At 43.2% G+C, this 17,867-nt stretch overlaps 1 protein-coding gene across 1 annotated transcript in view; it reads left to right on the top strand.

Moving 5' to 3' along the window:
- The window catches only part of DNAH10 (dynein axonemal heavy chain 10), a 165,725-nt gene that overhangs the window by 27,931 nt on the left and 119,927 nt on the right, over nt 1-17,867 (top strand). Inside the window, exons 7-11 of the mRNA XM_027853515.1 lie at nt 7,116-7,273; nt 8,423-8,653; nt 10,451-10,641; nt 13,468-13,666; nt 16,060-16,254. Of these exons, the coding sequence (XP_027709316.1) occupies nt 7,116-7,273; nt 8,423-8,653; nt 10,451-10,641; nt 13,468-13,666; nt 16,060-16,254 (974 nt within the window). The remainder of the gene's footprint in view (nt 1-7,115; nt 7,274-8,422; nt 8,654-10,450; nt 10,642-13,467; nt 13,667-16,059; nt 16,255-17,867) is intronic.

Genomic DNA, 17,867 nt, shown 5'->3' with positions numbered 1-17,867 from the left:
TCCATGCCAGGAGTTCCTTACACTGATGAAATCGTAGATCCGGACCAAATGAAAAATATAAGATGTATTATAGTGTGTACTATAAAAAAAAAGGGGGGGACCCAATGTTACTAAGGTTCAGAGGAAGGAGACATGTCGTCTGGTTGGGGTGGGATTAGGAATGCTTCCTGGAGGGGTTGGCATTTGAATTGGGCCCCCCAGGAAAGATTTCTATAGGCAGAGTTGGAGGAAAGGGCATGCTGAGTGGAGCCAAGAGCACAGGCTGCATGGAGGTCAGAAAGTGCTCAGGGAAAAGGGAGTAATCCAAATTGATCAGATTATAGGATATACAGAGTTGTAGTTCAGTCTTTTCAGTTGGGTCCAACTCCTTCTGACCCCATTTGGGGTTTTCTTGGCAGAGATACTGGAGCGGGTTGTCCTTTCCTTCCCAGCTCTTTTTACAGATGAGAAAATTGAGGCAAGCAGGGTTAAATGACTTGCCCCGGGTGACACAGTTAGTGTCTGAGGCTGGATTTGAACTCAGAAAGATGGGTCTTTCTGACTCCAGGCCTGGCACTCTATCCACCGTAGCGCCACCTGGCTGACCACGTGTGTAGAGTAGTAAGAGATAAGGCTGAAGAGATCGTGGGAGAGCAGATCATGGGAGGCCTTGACTTCCAGCCTGAATTTTCCCTGGACTAGGGAAGAAACGGCACTGTTAGTAGTTTTGAATTGAGGAGTGAATGGTGTCCAAGTTGTCCCTTTGAAAGATCAATCTGCCCTCATTTGTAGGGAAGGTGGGGTGGAGGAAGAGATAAATAGTCTGCCTGGAGGCTTTGGTAATGTTGGGGGGCTGAATGGGGAGGAGGGCAAGAAGTCATGGCGGAAGAATTGTTACAGCACACTTTGACTACATTTGTTTCTACTTCAGAAGATTATGGTTTTTTCCTCCTGAAAGAACGGTGACGCTCATTGTTTGCGTCTCTGTATCTTTTCCCTGAGTTATCTCTGTCACTCCTGAAGTGTTTTTTTTTGGTTTGTCTTTTTTTTTAAGCATTTAAATGTCAAGTGTTTGGGGACACATTTGAACTCAGATGCTCCTGACTCCAAGGCCGGAGATCTATCCACTGCGCCACCTAGCCACCCCCTTAAGCATTTATTAAGCACCTACCATGCGCCAGGCACCGTGCTAAGTAAGCACTTTACAAATATTGTCTCATTTGATCCTCATAACAGTCTTGAGAGGTAGATGGTATTATTATTATTCCCACTTTGCAGATGGGGAAACGGAGGCATTTAGAGGTTAAAGTGATTTGCCCAGAGTCACACAGCTAGTAAGGGTCTGAGGCTGGATTTGAACTCAGATCTCCCTTACTCCCAGCCAAAAGTGTGACCTAGCTGCCTCTGTAAACCAATGCCTAGTCTTGTTTGACCTCACACTTGGCCCGGGCTCTCTGCCTCCCTTTGAAAACAGGCTTGAGCGCTCTTAAAGGAAAGAAAAGAGGCAAGGAGCAAGCAGTCATCACGATATGCCATGTACTGTGCTAACTGCTTTACAAAAGTCTCATTTAATACAGTAACCCTGTGAGGTAGGTGCTATTGTTATCCTCATTTTGTGGTTGAGGAAACTGAGGCAGACGATGAAAAAATCAAAACAGAACTCTTGTTACAAATATTCATAGTCAAATAAAATTAATTCTTGGGGGGTCTTTATGATGCTGTTGGTTCAAGCCCCATTTTATCAATCACCAGTTCCAGTTAATTTCTCTCTGATAACATGATACCACTGATTAGTGCCTTGGCATTATTTAACATCAGTGAGCTTTTACAAGAGGATGTTTACTGAGAAGATATGGCAGGAATAGAAGTATAAGCACATATCCACCAGGGCACATTTCCCCTTATTCCACCCTCAGTCCCGGGGGACAGTAGGCCACTGGCACTTTTCTCACCTGAATACTCACAGCAGTTATATGACCTCCAGATATCTGCAGGTGACCTTCCTGTAAGCCACTGCAATGTAAGACTTTATATCCTTGGACCCGAGCTGATCTTTGCTTAGGCCTGCCTGGCTCACCAATTCAGTCCCTTGACTGCCGTGACAGATTTTATCTCCCCAGCTCTTGCATCCTTCACTTTCCATCCATACAACCAACACCCCTAGCTCAGGCCACATTACCAGTGTCCTAAATGAACTCTTGGCCAGTAGTGCCTTTCTTATCTGATCCACCCCTTATATAGACCCGCCATGCTGCCCTCTGGCCAACTTCCTACCGCACCACCACACCTATTCCCCTGCCTCCTAATCTTTACTCTAAGACTGACAGTCAAGCCAACACTATTACTCCTGGAAAGGCCGAATGTTGATCAATTACCCCATACCACTATCTCTTTGACTTCACAGACCAAAACACCCCTCCCTTACCATCTATGCGTGTAGTTTTCCTTTATTAGAATGTGAACACCTTGAGGGCAGGGATTAGCTTTTCTTGCCTTTTGTATCAATATCCCCACCACTTAGGAGAGTGCTTGGCACATAGTAAGTCGTTAATGATTTTCCCTCCCTTCCTTCCTTCTTTCCCTCCCTCCCTCTCTCCTCTCCCTTCTTCCTCCCTCCCTCCCTCCCTTCCTTCCTTCTTCCTTTCCTTCTTCCCTTCCTTCTTCCCTTTCCTTTCCTTTCCTTTCTTCCTTCCCACTATAATCTTCCCGTTGTTCAGAAAACTTCAGTGGTTTCCCCTTGCCTTTAAGATAAAATACAAATTCCTTAACTTGACATTTCAAGCCCTCCAACATCTGGTTTCGACCTATTTGTCTAGCCTTATCTCATAGTATTCCCTTTCATGTATTCTGTGTTCCAGTCTAACAGGACTACTAGCTCTTATTGGGCCCCTGTGCCATCTTCTCTCTCCTGTGTATTTGCAAAAGCTGTCCCATACACTTGGAACATACACCCTCTTTATCTCTACCTCTCTGAGACTTCTTGTTTTTCTGTAAGGCTCACACGTCATCTTTGTTCATCCTGACCACCTCCACCTCCCCAATTATTTAATATACACATACATATACATATGTACATGTATACATATATATGTTTATGTATATATGTATACACAATACATATATGTATATATTTGTATTTTTTTTTATCTCAGATCTATTTCCCCACCTGTCCTTTCACCTTCTCTTTCCAGAGAGCCATCCATTAGGCAGCACTAAGATCCTGGGCTTCTAGCCCCGGTGGGGCTGGATGAAGGAATCATGCAGATCCCATCCCAGAGTTCACCACTTGGTGACATTTTTTGAGCTTGGCTTTCTGGGATTGTATGTGTCAGAGAATTCTGGGAGGGAGAAGAAGGAAAAGGAGAGTTCCTTTTCCACCACGATTGTGCCATGTGGGCGGGCAGGGTTGAGGAACACATCTTGTGTGCATAGCTGTTCCTCTGCTCCCTCCTGCTGACCCTTGGGTAGCTGCTGGATGGAGCAATCAGAGCCATGGAGACTGTTGTCAAGACCTGAGCAGGACCCTGGGGAAGACTGCAAACACTAAACTGGAACATCTCTCCTTCCCCCCGTCCCTGTTCCATTTGGAGTAACAGCTCCCCATTAACTGCCAAACTCATTTGACTTCTGTCTCTCCTCCCTTCCCATGGAGGGTAGGTGCTAGAGCGAGCAGAAGCTCATTCTGCCTCGGAGGCTAGCTATGGGAACACCAGCCTCTCCCCTGGCATTGCCATCATCTTATTCCCCTTTATATAAAAGAACATCTGGGGCTGTTAGATCTTTGTCTGGGGTGATTCGTGCTGCACAGGCGGAGACTGGGGGAGAGGTTCGGATCTCCCCAGACGCATCCGTGCTTCAGCGCAGATGAGGCTTACGGGGACAATAAATCAACACTTCATTGGGAAGTTGCCAACTCTACCAAGGCAGGTTGAAATCATGCCCCTACACAGTCACACACTTCTATACACGGACCCCACAAACAGAGAGAGAGAGAGAGAATACGACATAATACAAGATGATCTGATACCATACCGTAATATGTAACGTAATGTAATGTGACATCACATCATAAACATAAACACTACAGAGGGATCCATGACAGTTTTTTGAAGTTAAGAATCGCTGGTCTAGGGGTAAGCATGAATTTATATATAATTTAATTTATATACATTACATGTTACAGATATAAATCTTATATATATGTATATAATGTTACATCATAAAATTCCATGTACACATGCCCCTAGAGCAGAGATTCTTAATCTTTTTTGTGTCATGATACCCTCTGGCAATCTGGTAGACTCCTTTTCAGAATAAAATTTTTTTTTTTTGGTCTAAGCAATGGGGTTAAGTGACTTGCCCAGGGTCACACAGCTAGTAAGTGTTATGTGTCTGAGACTGGATTTGAACTCAGGTCCTCCTGAATCCAGGGCCAGTACTCTATCCACCAGAATAAAAATTTTAAATGCATAAAGTAAAATATGTTAGTATTACAAAAGGAACCAATTGTCACTGAAATACAATTATCAAAATATCTTTAAAAAAATTATCAAAATATCTTTAAAAAAAAATAAAAGGACCCCAGGTTAAGAACCTCGGAGAAACTTGGCCAAGGTCAGGAAGCAGCTGATCATGTTCCCTGTGGGGAAGGAAGCTGTCACTGGGCAGAGGTAGGACCTGGGGTCCTTGGGTGGGAGGGAGCTTACATTGGGCTGCAGCAGTTTTCTGTTTTGGGACACTGGGATCACTCCTGTATCCTTTACCAAGAGCATTCATTCAGGGCAGCTAGGTGGCCCAGTGGATAGAGCACTGGCTCTGAAGTTAGGAGGACCTGAGTTCAAATCCGGCCTCAGACCAAACACTTGATGCTTACTAGCTGTGGGACCCTGGGTAAGTCACTTAACCCCAATTGCCTATAAAAAAAAGAGAGAGAGAGAGAGAGAGAGAGAAAGAGCATTCATTCCCTGTGAAATGGCTCATTTGTAAGGAAAAAATAAAAAAGAGAAAACCCCTTGACATTTCTGAGAAATTAACCAACACATTTACCGAGTTTGATAGCATATGCAACCCTCCATACAAACCTATAACCCCTCACCTCTGCAAAGATGGGAGGGAGATGCATTTTCATACTTCTTCTTTAGGGCCAAGCTGGAGTATTGTAATTTTAACAATACTCGCTTTTTTTTTCTTTTGAGGCAATTGGGATTAAGTGACTTGCCCAGAGTCACACAGCTAGTAAGTGTTATGTGTGTGAGGTCACATTTGAACTCAGGTCCTCCTGACTCCTCTATCCACTCTATCCACTGCACCATCTAGCTGCCCTTACAGTATTCAGTTTTTAAAAATTGTTTTTTTTCCATTTACATTGCTATGATAGGTAAGCGCAGTACAGAGCGTTGCACCTGAAGTCAGGAAGACTCATCTCTCTGAGTTCAAATCTGGCCTCAGACACTTACTAGCTCTGACCTGGCGCAAGTCACCTAGTGCTGTTTGCCTCAGTTTCCTCATCTGTCAAATGAGCCAGAGAAGGAAATGGCAAACCACCCCAGGGTCCTTGCCAAGAAAACCCCAAATGGGGTCACAAAGAGTCAGACACGACTCAACAACAACAATAAAATCATTGTATATGTTATTTTCTAGGTTCGACTTATTTTAGTTTTTCTTCGTTTTCCTGCTTCTCTGTATTGTTCATATGCATCCTGTCTTACAGCACAGTAATATATCATTACTTTTCTATATCCCGGCATTTTTAGCCATTCCCCAAATGATGGAGTTTTACTTGATTTCTAGGTCTCAGCTGTTAACAACCGCTCCTTTTCTCTTCCCCACCTGTTAATAGGCCTGCTCAGATTTTTAAGCTTGCCTCTTCTTTGCCACATTCACTCCCCACACTGTATTCTATTTATCTGTGTACCTTTTCTGTCCCTCCCAGGAGAATATGACCTGTTGGAGGGCGGGCACCATTTCCTTTTTTATCTTTGATCCCAGACCCAGCACTTAGCCTAATGCTTAATTAATGCTTATTGGATGGAATTGAAACCCCCAGCTGATTTAACTCACAGGTGAGACCATGGACTTTTAAATGCAAATCATTTTGTGGTTAACTCAGAAACACTTTAAATAACAAATTCATTTTTTATCCCGAAGGAAAACACACAAATCCACAGAAGGACTTTTCTTCTTTCTCAGTCTGTCCTTGTCTTTTTTTTTTTTTCAGCCAAAAGCAAGATTTTTTAAAGATCCGCCATATTAGCCAGACTTTTAAGGAATCTGAGCATCTGTGAGCTATTGGCTAGATTGTAAAAATCTGAGCAGTGGTTAGATTATGAGAATCAGAGCCTCCGTCTGTCCTAGTCTTGCTTGTGTATGGGTAGTAGCAGGAGTACCCTGGTGGTGTTTAAGGACTGGCTCTCCTGGGGCAGCTAGGTGGTGCAGTGGATAAAGCACCGGCCCTGAAGTCAGGAGGACCTGAGTTCAAATATGACTTCAGACACTTGACACTTACTTAGTTATGTGACCCTGGGCAAGTCACTTAACCCCAATTGCCTCACCAAAAATACAGGAGGCGCTGAAAACAAAATCTACTAGCTGTGTGACCCTGGGTGAGTCACTTAACCCCAATTGCCAAAAAACAAACAAACAAAAAAAAACGACCGGCTCTCCTAATTCTGGGACACACTTTTAATTCTTCATCATTCGAATTTTTCTCATCACTTTCTTAAGTCTAGAGCGACAGTTAACAAAACAATAGTCAAGTCCTGATTTATATTTTCTGACGTTTAAATGCTCACACTGAAAATTTAACAATTGGCTCTGAACCTTTTCTAGCTGGCTTCAGAATATAGAAGAAGGTTCCTCGATTTAGAGCAGGAAAGAGCCTGAGGGGCTATTTAGTGTAACCCCTTTATTTTACTGATGGGGAAACGGAGGCACTGAGAATTAAGTGACTTTCGCAGGGTCACATAGCTAACAAATATCTAAGGTGGGGCGGGTGAGGCAGGGGGAGATTGGGAACCCAGGTATTCATGCCTCTGAGGCTAACCCCTTATCCACCACTCAGTTAACTCTCAGTCAATCAGTTGCTATTCTCTTTTTTCCTAATGCCCTGTTGGCCCTGATTTCTTTTTCCCCATCAGGAGAGATCAAGTTGGAGATGCCAGTGATCAGTATGGACAGGGAAGTGTGGGAGATGGCTGCTGACTCAGATGCGGTGGATAGCTTGGAGCAATGTGTGATCAACTGGCTAAGTCAGATCTCCTCTGCCATAGAGGGACAGTTGAAAAAGACGCCTCAGGTAACGTACTGAATGTTTTCTGAGGCGCCTGGTCCTCGTTTCCCTATTTCACACTGCCTCTTGAATTTAGGATTAGATCTGCCTTTGTTGCTGTTATGGTAATGAGAAAGGTGGTGCTGGTGGATGGAGACCCGAGTTCAAATCCTGCTTCAGGCCCTTTCTAACTGTGACCCTGGGCAAGTCTCTTAACCTTTGTTTGCCTCAGTTTCCTCCTCTATAAAATAGAAATAACGACTATGCCTCCCAGGCTGGTTGTTGTTGTGAGGGTTAAATGAGATAATGCTCGATACTTAGCCGAAGCCTGGCACCTCATAGGTGCTAGATAAATGCTTGTTTTCTTCCCTGAGAGAGTGGATCCCTCCAGCCATCTGAATGCCATCCTTTGATATTTATTTTCTGTCTGGCATTAGCACTTTGGGAGTGTAGCCACCATGATAACTCTGGATGGTGGGATTCTTCTTTTGTTTTCTCATTCTTTCCGCCAGCTTCCTGCATTCAGCCTTGACTTTAAGGCTGGACTCTGCTGCACTTCTGGGGGGGCGGGATCTGGGGGGGTCGTCCTTTGCTGCCTTCTTGTGATATTTTGTGTTGTGCTGTTTCAGGATCTCAGGGACAGCTTTTAGTGCCTCTGATCTGGGGCATGGTCTGATTACTTCTCCTCCCCCCATCCGAGGCTGAGCTCTATGAGTTCCTAACCGGGTTTGGGTCTGGGCAACGGGACGCTGCATTCAGCCCCCATCAGCCAGCCGGGGAGCTCTGTGGTTTCAGAGCAACAGAATTGTGAAGCTCCCCTGGGCGCTGGGGGCAGACTGAGGAAGGGAAGGGTTTGGCCACAGGCCCTTGGTGGTGTCTCGGAGAGAGGAGGAGGGTCAGAAGCAAGCAGCCGTGGCATGGTTCAGACTCCAGGAGCAGAGTGGGGTCTCCGGTCCAGCTTCTGCCCCAGACTGAAGCCTAGAGAGGAATAACCAGGGCGGAAACCCCAGACAGGTGGCTCCTCCTTTTCAGCCTTTAGCGATTTATTTCTGTGGTCATTTTTAGGAATTTGTTCCTGAGAGCTTGCCCTTTCCACACCCTCCCCAGAGCGTCCCCCTCTGATGGGCCGGAGGAGGTTGTTTTTTTTTTAGCCTTCACCTCTGCTCTTGTCCTTAGGGTAAAGGCCCATTGGCAGAAATAGAATTCTGGAGGGAAAGAACAGCGACCTTCAGCGCTCTCCACGAGCAGACCAGGCTGCCCATAGTGAAAAAAGTCATCGAGGTCATCAAAGAGGCCGACTCCATGCTCCTGGCCAACCTGCAGCCCGTCTTGAACGAGCTGTACAAGTTTCACGTCGAGGCTTCAGACAACGTTCGCTTCCTCTCCACCGTGGAGCGCCATTTCAAGGTACTGCCTGAAGCTACTACTACGACCACCCCCATCAGGGTCAAAGGGCTTTGATACCACCTCCTCTGCTGCTATTAACAATAGCCACGGTGAAGAGTGTTATCTCATTTGGGGCAGCGGGGTGGGCAGTGGATGGATTGCTGATCTCGAAGTCAGGAAGATGTACTTTCTGCATGCATGACCCCGGGTGAGTCACTTAACCACTGCCTGCCTCAGTTTCCTCATATGTAAAATGGGGATAATTGTAACACCTACCTTACAGGTTTGTTGTGAGGATCAAATGGTACAATACATGTAAACTGTAAACCTTAAAGCTATCTATAAATGCTATGAGAGATATTACATATTGATATAATAATAATTTAATATATAACACACACAATAATTAATATACAATATACACATACTAATATGTCAATAATTAATATATAACATAGATATTTTAATATAAAACAAAAACTATTAATATATATTAGATATATAGAAATGCTGGTTACCACTTGAGCCTCATAGCCACCTTCTAAGGTAGGAATTGCAGGTATCAATTGTTTTGACTACTTTGCTGCTGAATGCATATAGTGATCTGTCTAGGGTCACACACCTGTCCCAGGCAGAAGTTGAGTCCTGGTGTTTTTGATTTCCTGCCCAGCGCTCTGGGTCAGTGTTTTTTTTTTTTTACAGGGACTGGATTTCCTCTTTGGAAATTTTACCCTTCACGTCTATGGAGGCTTGTCACAAGGATAGGGATCACTCTTTATATTGGGCACAAGCAATGCCATGAGGTTGGTGAGCATTTCTGAGGGGGTGGAGGACAGTACATAGAGCAGACAGGACCACTAAGGAACTCAGAAGGATGTGCTAACCCCAGGTACTTAAAAAACCATTCATGATTTTTGTTGACATTATACCACCTTAGTTTATGAATATATGCCCTCCTCCTCCAAGGTGCTTTTAGGCCCTCGGGATCCTAAATCCAGAACTGGAAGAAACCTTAGAAGTCACCTAAACCATTCCCCTCATTTTACAGATAAAGCAACTGAGGCCCAGAGAACAGGCTTGACTGAGGTTGCCCAAGGAGCACATAGCAGTGTCACTGTATGGCATAAGAGGGTCAGTGTGATAGAACAGGAACAACAGATAAACGGGTCAGGAGACCCAGAGATCTCCGTGGGTTGCTTGAGGTCTCAGGGTGGGCACCTCGATTTATCCTCTGGTAATGATGAATAGGGCACGTGCTCAGCTTCATTTTGGCTGACCATGGGTGCTAGCTCGGGGCCTGGGTGTTTGGGGGTGATGAGCCCCAGCACATGACTCTGCCCTAAAGAGCTGCTGCTTGGGATAATGAAGTGACCCCTCTGTTGGCCTTGGCAGACCTTGAAAACGGGAGTGGGTTCAATGTCCGAGCTCCTGTCCTTAGCAGTAGTCACTGTTGTTGGATTTGGGGGTTCATCCAGAAATATAGTTTTGGGTAACCCTTCTTTATCCCCTGGTTACACTTCTTTGGCCTCATTTTCCCAATCTGTAAAATGAGAGTTTTGGACTAATTTTAACGTGAAGTGCATTTATTGAGTGTCTAAGATGGGCAACGACCCATGTTAGGTATTGAGGGGATTCAAAGATGAGTAAGGCACGGAATCACTGATGACTTTCTGCGAGTACACCTTTTGTTACTAAGAAAGAACAATGAAGCTTGACCATTCACTGTCCCATTTGAACTTTTTAAATTCTAAAATGGAAAGATTTAGTCCCTAGAATCCCACACATGTTTCAATCTTTCATAAATGTTTATCTGTGCAGAATTTAACCCACGGAGTTGGATTTAACATCATTCTGGAAACACTTCCTTCCATGATGAGTGCTCTGAGAATGGTGTGGATCATCTCCAGGCACTATAATAAAGACGAGCGGATGATCCCTCTCATGGAGAGGATAGCCTGGGAGATTGCAGAGAGGGTGTGCCGAGTTGTGAATTTAAGGACTTTGTTCAAGTAAGCGCTTACCGAAGTGGTCACCCGAGGGTACGGGAGGGATGTCACCCACGCCCTTTAGTTTGCCTTCAAAGTGAGGGAAAGGATGGAATTGTGGTGCATGCTGAATTTTAAAAATTTGATTTCAGAAGTCTGTAGGAGAGAAGACCAAATGCCTCAGCCTCTCTCTTTTGAAGTATTTGGATCTATCTTTTTTGATCTCTCTTTTGAATGCTGCTGTCCACCATTTTTACTTACTTTTTAAGATAAAAATTTTTAAAAATACAGTTGTAATTAATTTGACCAGAGCAGGCATCTTCCAGTGTAGAAATTCCTTTCTCTGATGCAGATTATTAATTCCTGGTGCAGTGGGAGATTAAGTGACTTCTCTAAGGTCACACAGCTAGTATGTGTCAGAGAACTTGAACCCAGATCTTCCTGGGTATAAAGGGGGCCCTCTATTCCCTAGTCTATGCTGCCTCTCAATTCTAGAGTCTATTGACTTTCTCAGGGTGTGGGCTGGGGTTCAAACTTGTGATTCCATTTATGGAAGGAGCTCTTTACTTAGAAAACTCTCTTTACCATTACTGCCTATGAGCTCTTGTTCTGCAACTTATATATTGTTTTAGAGAGTTCCCTGGGGCCCCAAGAGGTAAGGTGACTTGCCCAGGGTCACACAACCCATCGTGTAGCCAAAGTGGGAGTTGCAGTCCCAGCCTTCTTGACTTGGAGACTGGCCTACTACCCACTATGTTATTCTGCCTCCTTAATAAATACTATAATTACATCATTTCTGGTGCTTTGATAACACTCACTATCTAAGTATATAAAAATACCTCATGACTAAGAATTAAAATGCAGTAGGATTTCTGTGAGTGAGACTCTTACTGTATTCATGATAAATTGAGCCTTGGCTTAATTAAGCCTAACTTTAATGAGCTTCCACAAGAATTTATGAAGCCCTTTCTATGGCCAAAGCGTGGTGCTAGGTTCTGGAAATGCAAAGAAAAGCAAGTCCCCACCATGCTGAGGACAGGCAGAGTGCAGCCTAGTATGTGAAGAAACAAGCCATGATGCTGTTTTTTTTCCCCACCTCTCAGTGGGGGGTTCTGTGCAACTGCCTAGTCAAGCACAGGAGGGCTCCTGGGATTGAAGCATTTAGGATTGGCATTCCTGTTAGTTTATGGGTGCCCCAACAAGGGGGCATTTGTTTCCGGCCCCTTGACCTCAGTCTGGCTCCAAAATGGAGGTTAATGCTATCTGCAGATGATTCTGAGCCAAGGATGCACCCTGTTAAAAATTACTTTAGAAGAGATTAAAGACAAATGAATGCTTAATTAGCAATTAGGGTTTTCTCTATACTATCATTTGAATAATGGAAAGATCACTAAAAAGGGAAAGCTTGCTTAAGAAGGTGGGCAGCTGACTAGTATGTTGCAATAGGAAAAATACTTCAAGATTTATCTTTTTTTGGTGTGTGACTGTTTCTAGAATGTGTGCCCCATGTATAGCAAAGAGTATCCCAAAATAGCATTTTTGCAAAAATATTCTTGTCTGTTTAAAAGACAGCATATCTAAGACTATTCATTTTGCCCAGGTAGAAACAAGAATGTGTCAAAGAATGTGACATTTGTCTCTTCAGTTCAACATCTCCTTACCTCTAATTGATTCCATCTGCATATTGGCTTCTTGGTGCTTTATCTCAGGTGTTACCTGTGGCCCAAGACCCCCTAAAATCTCTGGGCTCAAATGGATTGGGTCTAATCTTGGGGGCCCAGACCGAAAGGGGTCAGTTTCCTTCTTTGACTAATTGCCCCCACCTGGAACTACTTCAGGAAATCTTCCAACGTAGATATAGTGTGGGTCTAAGTTCTCCAAATGTTGATAAATAGGATCTCAAGCTCCTGTACAAATGCTCAAGGTACCTAATGCATATCAGGTACAGGACATACTTTATTGTACCCCACAGAAAAGGCAAGAGATGCCAAAGATTCGCAGGAGCTATGAACAGATGCAGAAACACATAGGTCATTCAAATTACACATCAGCTCCCCCCAGAAGTGAAATAAAATTGGGGTTGCCAGTAGTGCAACACCCTGACATTCAGGTAAAGTCTTTCTCTTCCATCTGAATAAATATGTAGTCTGTCAAAGACTCATTGGGCCACCAAATGGTTTGGAATCCTCCCAGAATCTTAGCTCACTTTCCAGGCTGCTGAAGAAGTGGTCTGCTTCCCAGGGTGCTTGCACCTTCTGAGCTATTCATTGGCTTTGCCCTCCAAAGAGAACTCTGTGCTGGGACTAGATGGATTATTCTATCTTTTCCCTCTAGGGAGCACACCTCGTCAGGAGATCCTGTCCTCTCTAGAATGGACCCAAACTTTCCAATTTGGGATTCTCCATGACTGCCGGGGGTCACCCAGCTGTGAGCATCTGAGAGTGGATTTGAACTCAGGTCCTCCAGACTCCAGGCCCAGTGCTCTGTCCACCGAGCATCTAGTTGCCCCAGCTTTAAGGTTTACAAAGCACTTTTCTTTCAATAATCCTGTGAGCTAGGGGTGAGCTAGGATATGAGTATTATTATCCTTATTTTACAGATGAGGAGAATGAGTCTCATAGAAGTTGTGACTTGCTCACTATCAAATAATAACTGACAGAAGCAAGATTTTAATCCAGGACTCAGTTTCCTCTTCTATACAAAGAGGGTTTGGACTAGTTGTCCTCTGAGATCCCTCTCTGCCATATTGCTCTGAACTGAATAACTACAAACTTCACCATCAGCATCCTTATCTTGAGTCATTGGAAAACATTGTTAATTGTAACCTGATTTTTTTTTTTTAATTAACAGAGAGAGTCGAGCATCGGCACAAACCAAGGTGGCTGAGGCTAAGAGCACTCTTCTGTTGTGGAAAAAATCTTATTTTGATGTCCGAGCCAAAATCGAAGCGTCTGGAAGAGAACCACGTTGGGAATTTGATAGGAAACGTTTATTTGAAAGAACAGATTACATGGCTACAATCTGTCAGGATCTGTATGATGTTTTACAGGTAGAGAGGCCTGGGTTTAATTTCTTTAATGTGTGTTAATAAGGTTAAAGAGCAAGAATGACCGATCAAGCTCTTTTTAAGACTGCTTTCACGTTTTTTTAAAGGAAAATATTTTGTTAGTTGGTACCTTTCATTTGTTATATGACAGTTATTTTTGGATATACACACCAACCCTTCCCTTTTTATATCAAAGAAAAAATGTTAAGAAAAACCAGTTGACACGATGACATTACCTGATAGCGTATACACCATTCTGTACCTGTGGTCCTCCCTGTGCATCTTAAGAGGAGGAAGGTACACTTCATTATTTCTTCTCCAGGGCCAAGATTAATCCTCACTGTTACTCAGAGTTCAGTGTCCCTCTGGTGCTCTTTTTTGTTTATGGGGTTCTAGTCATTGTGTATATTACAGACTCGTAATATCGTAGCTGGCTGGAAATGACCTCCAAGGCCATCTTGTCCAGTCCCCTCTTTTCCCAGGTGAGGAGATTTGAGGCCAGGCTAGTTAAGTGACTTGATCACCCAGCTAGTAAACATCAGAGGTGGGATTTGAATCCAGTTACTGGTTCTGCAAAGAATAGTTTACTTTTTACAATGCTCTTAGAATAATTAAGTCTTAGGGCCTTCCCAGTTAGATGTTAGGAGTCAGAAATAGGTTGTTATGGGACATCTTTGTGACCGTGGCTCTGAATGTAAGAGCATGGACAATGTCCTTACAATATCCGTAGTTAATATTTACCTAATTTTTGGTAACTTTCTTCCCTTTTCAAAAATGTCACAAGGGTATGGATGGATTCCATCCTAGTCAAAGAAGATAATCCAGAAGAGGTTGTGAAGTCCAAGATGATTCAGCCCCTGAGATCAGAAGGCACATTGTATAAATACTTAGCATGGTGCTAATGGTCCCTGACTGTACTCTTTACCTCTAGATTTAGAGCGAGGATGGGCTGAGTACATGACAAGATACTCTATGTAAATTCCCTCTCCCTGTGTGACCCTGGGCAAGTCACTTAACCCCATTGTCTAGCCAAAAAAAAAAAATCCAAAAAGAAATTCCCTCTGCTATGGGAATCCCTTTTGGTTCTCTCAGCTGTGGGTGCTTTCTTGTTCCTTCCTCAAGTAACCGCCTCTCATACTTACTTGTTGACATGTTGCATCCTCCCAGTAGAATATACACTCCTTGAGGGCAGGGATTGCTCTACATTTTGCCTTTGTGTCCCCAGAGCTTGCTCATGGTAGGTGTTTAATAAACATGTGCTGGATCGAATTAGATTGGATTCTGTCATTGTCAAATTATTTTCTGCTTAGTTCTTTCCAAGAAATCCTTGGAAGGGAAAAAGGAGAGGGTTTGTGAGTGTGGAAGATGGGTTTTCTTAGTAGTGGACAGGGAGCTGGACTTGGATTTAAGAAGACCCAGGTTCAGATCCCACCATAGACACTCGCTGTGTGAACCTTTCTGTGCCTCAGTTTCCTCCTCTGTAAAATGAACAGTTTGGATCTGAAAGCCATTAGGATCCTTTCCAGTTCTGCATCTTGCATCCTATGAACCCACTCCAACCTCTTATAACTGGGATCAATTGGGGAGATGATGCTGGGGTAAGGAAGGACTTTTGAAAAGGTCAGTACAGAATACTGAGAAGCAGGTTGGTCTGCAAACCATTGCTAGTTAGAGATGAGGTGTATTAGATTGAGGTAGCCGGATAGAATACTGGCCATGGAGTCAGGAAGACCTGAGTTGTAATCTTGCCTGAGATACTGGTCCTGGGCAAATTACTTAAACTCACTGAGCCTCGGTTTCCTCATCCGTTAAATGAGTTAGACTCAGCCTCTGAGATCCCTCTGGTTCTAAATATATGGTCCCATGAAGTGTGCATGTATGATTTTGGTTATTGGGTTTGGGGGGAAAAAAGGAAAATTGGCACATCTGTTAGATTTTGCTTTAGCAGGAAAAAAATCTCAGTAACTCAGAATTTGAAAGAACAATTTATTTACTGATAAGGTTGAGTTAGAAAAGTTTTAATGCATTTTTTTTTTTTTTTGCTTTTTGTTAGGCAACTGGGGTTAAGTGACTTGCCCAGGGTCACACAGCTAGTAAGTGTCATGTGTTGTGTGTCTGAGACCGGATTTGAATTCAGGTCCTCTTGATTCCAAGGCCGGTGCTCTATCCACTGCACCACCTAGCTGCCCCAATCATCTGCATTTTTCAATAGTAGACTGGACTGCCTGCTAATAAAGTACTGCAAATAAAAGCCCTCCCTGGCGTGCTTCAATGAGCAGAAAAGACTGATTTGTAATTAGCACATAAAGAACTAGGGCACATAATCTAGAGATGGCATATTTGTGAAATGGCAGGATGACTAAAATGTGACTTTCTCATGCCGTTGGATCTAACAGGTTATTGAGGAATTTTACAACATATTTGGTCCAGAACTGAAAGCAGTGACCGGGGATCCGAAGCGTATTGATGATGTCCTGTGTAGGGTTGATGGGCTTGTCAGTCCCATGGAAGTACTAACCTTTGACCCCTTTAGCATCAAGTGTTCCCACTTCTGGAAGTATGTTATGGAAGATTTCAAGATTGAAGTCCTGGTAAGTAACCAATCTAAGCATTTTATTTTACTAAAATATATTTTAGCTTAAAAAAAAAGACCTATTCTCATGTATTAGTTTAAAATTTGACTTCACACGAATGGAAATGCCCTTATAGCCTAGAATATAGTAGTAGTAGTGGGGGTGGGTTTAAATCTGGGCTCTTTACTTTATTATTGCTGTAAGAGAAAGTATTATTCATAGCAAGGTGATGTAGTGGATAGCACAAAGGAATTCTTACCATTATCCTTCCTATTGCCTGAGACAAAGATACAGTTACAATGTAGCACTTGGCTCTTCCAGGAGGTACAATTAAAAAGCAGAAATAATTGTTTTTCAATGAACAGAAATAGATTATCTCTCCCGCACATTCTTTTCCCCTTGTAAAAAGAGAAAAGGAAAAGGAAAGGAAAAGTCTTATTAAAAAAACAAAACAAAACATGGAGAGCCAAACAAAACAAATTCCCCAATCACTATGTCCAAAAAAATGGTTCTCAATCCTCAATCTGAGTTCCCCACCTCTTTGTTAACAGATGGGTAGTGTATTTCATCATGAGTCCTCTGGAAACTATGGTTGCTCATTGTGCTGATCAGAGTTCTAAAGGCTTCCGAAGTTGTTTGTTTTAACAATACCGTTGTTTTTGTAGAAACTGTTCCCCTGGTTTTGCTCATCACTCTGCATCAGTACATGCAAATCTCACTAATAGCACTTAGGGTATTCCATTACATTCTTGTACCATAATTTGTTCAGCCATTCCCCAATTGGCAGACACCCCGTTAGTTTCCTGTTCTTTTGCACTACAAAATGAGCTATCAGTATTTTTGTATATATGAATCCATTTCTTCTTTTTTTGGTCTCTCTAGGTGTATCTGCCTAGTAGTGGTATTGTAGGGTCAAAGGATATACAGAATTTATACAGAGTTTAGTTAGTTTGGCATTCAAAGCCTTTCATAACCTAGACCCCACTCCGATTTTTCCAGTCTTCTTGCACCTTAATCCTCTACCATGTTCTCTTCAATCCAGTGACACTGGCCTTCCTGTTGTTCTCTAAGAAGTCTCCACCTCTTGGCTCCAGACATTTTCTCTGGCTCTCCCCCATATCTGCAGTGCTCTCCCTCCTCATCGCTGCTCCCTGGCTTCCTTCAAGTCCCAGCTAAAATCCCACCTTCTACAGGAAGCTTTTCCTAATCCTTCTTGATCCTAATGCCTTCCCTCTGTTGATTATTTCCTATTTATCCAGTATTTAACTTGTTTGTACATATTTGTTTGTATATTTTCTCCTCCCCTCCCCTGTTAGATTGTAAGCTCTTCAATGGCAGGGATGGTCTTCAGCCCTTCTTTGTATCCCCAGTCCTTAGCACAGTGCCTGGCACATAGTTGGTGCTTAATAAATGCTTATTGACATACTCAATAAAGTTCCAAATTGTTTTCCTATGGCTTTTGCACAGGTCCACCACAAGCATGAATGTATAAGTTTTCCTGCAGCCCCTCCGACATTTGACGTTTTCTTTACTTTCTTTCTTTCTCTTTCTTTCTTTCTTTCTTTCTTTCTTTCTTTCTTTCTTTCTTTCTTTCTTTCTTTCTTTCTTTCTTTCTTTCTTTCTTTCTTTCT

Source organism: Vombatus ursinus, unplaced genomic scaffold (assembly GCF_900497805.2).
Source record: "Vombatus ursinus unplaced genomic scaffold, bare-nosed wombat genome assembly UNPS02009994.1, whole genome shotgun sequence".
NCBI classification, from domain to species: Eukaryota; Metazoa; Chordata; class Mammalia; order Diprotodontia; family Vombatidae; genus Vombatus; species Vombatus ursinus.
Note: the sequence above shows the minus strand (reverse complement) of the source record. Positions and strands in the feature narration are given on the sequence as shown.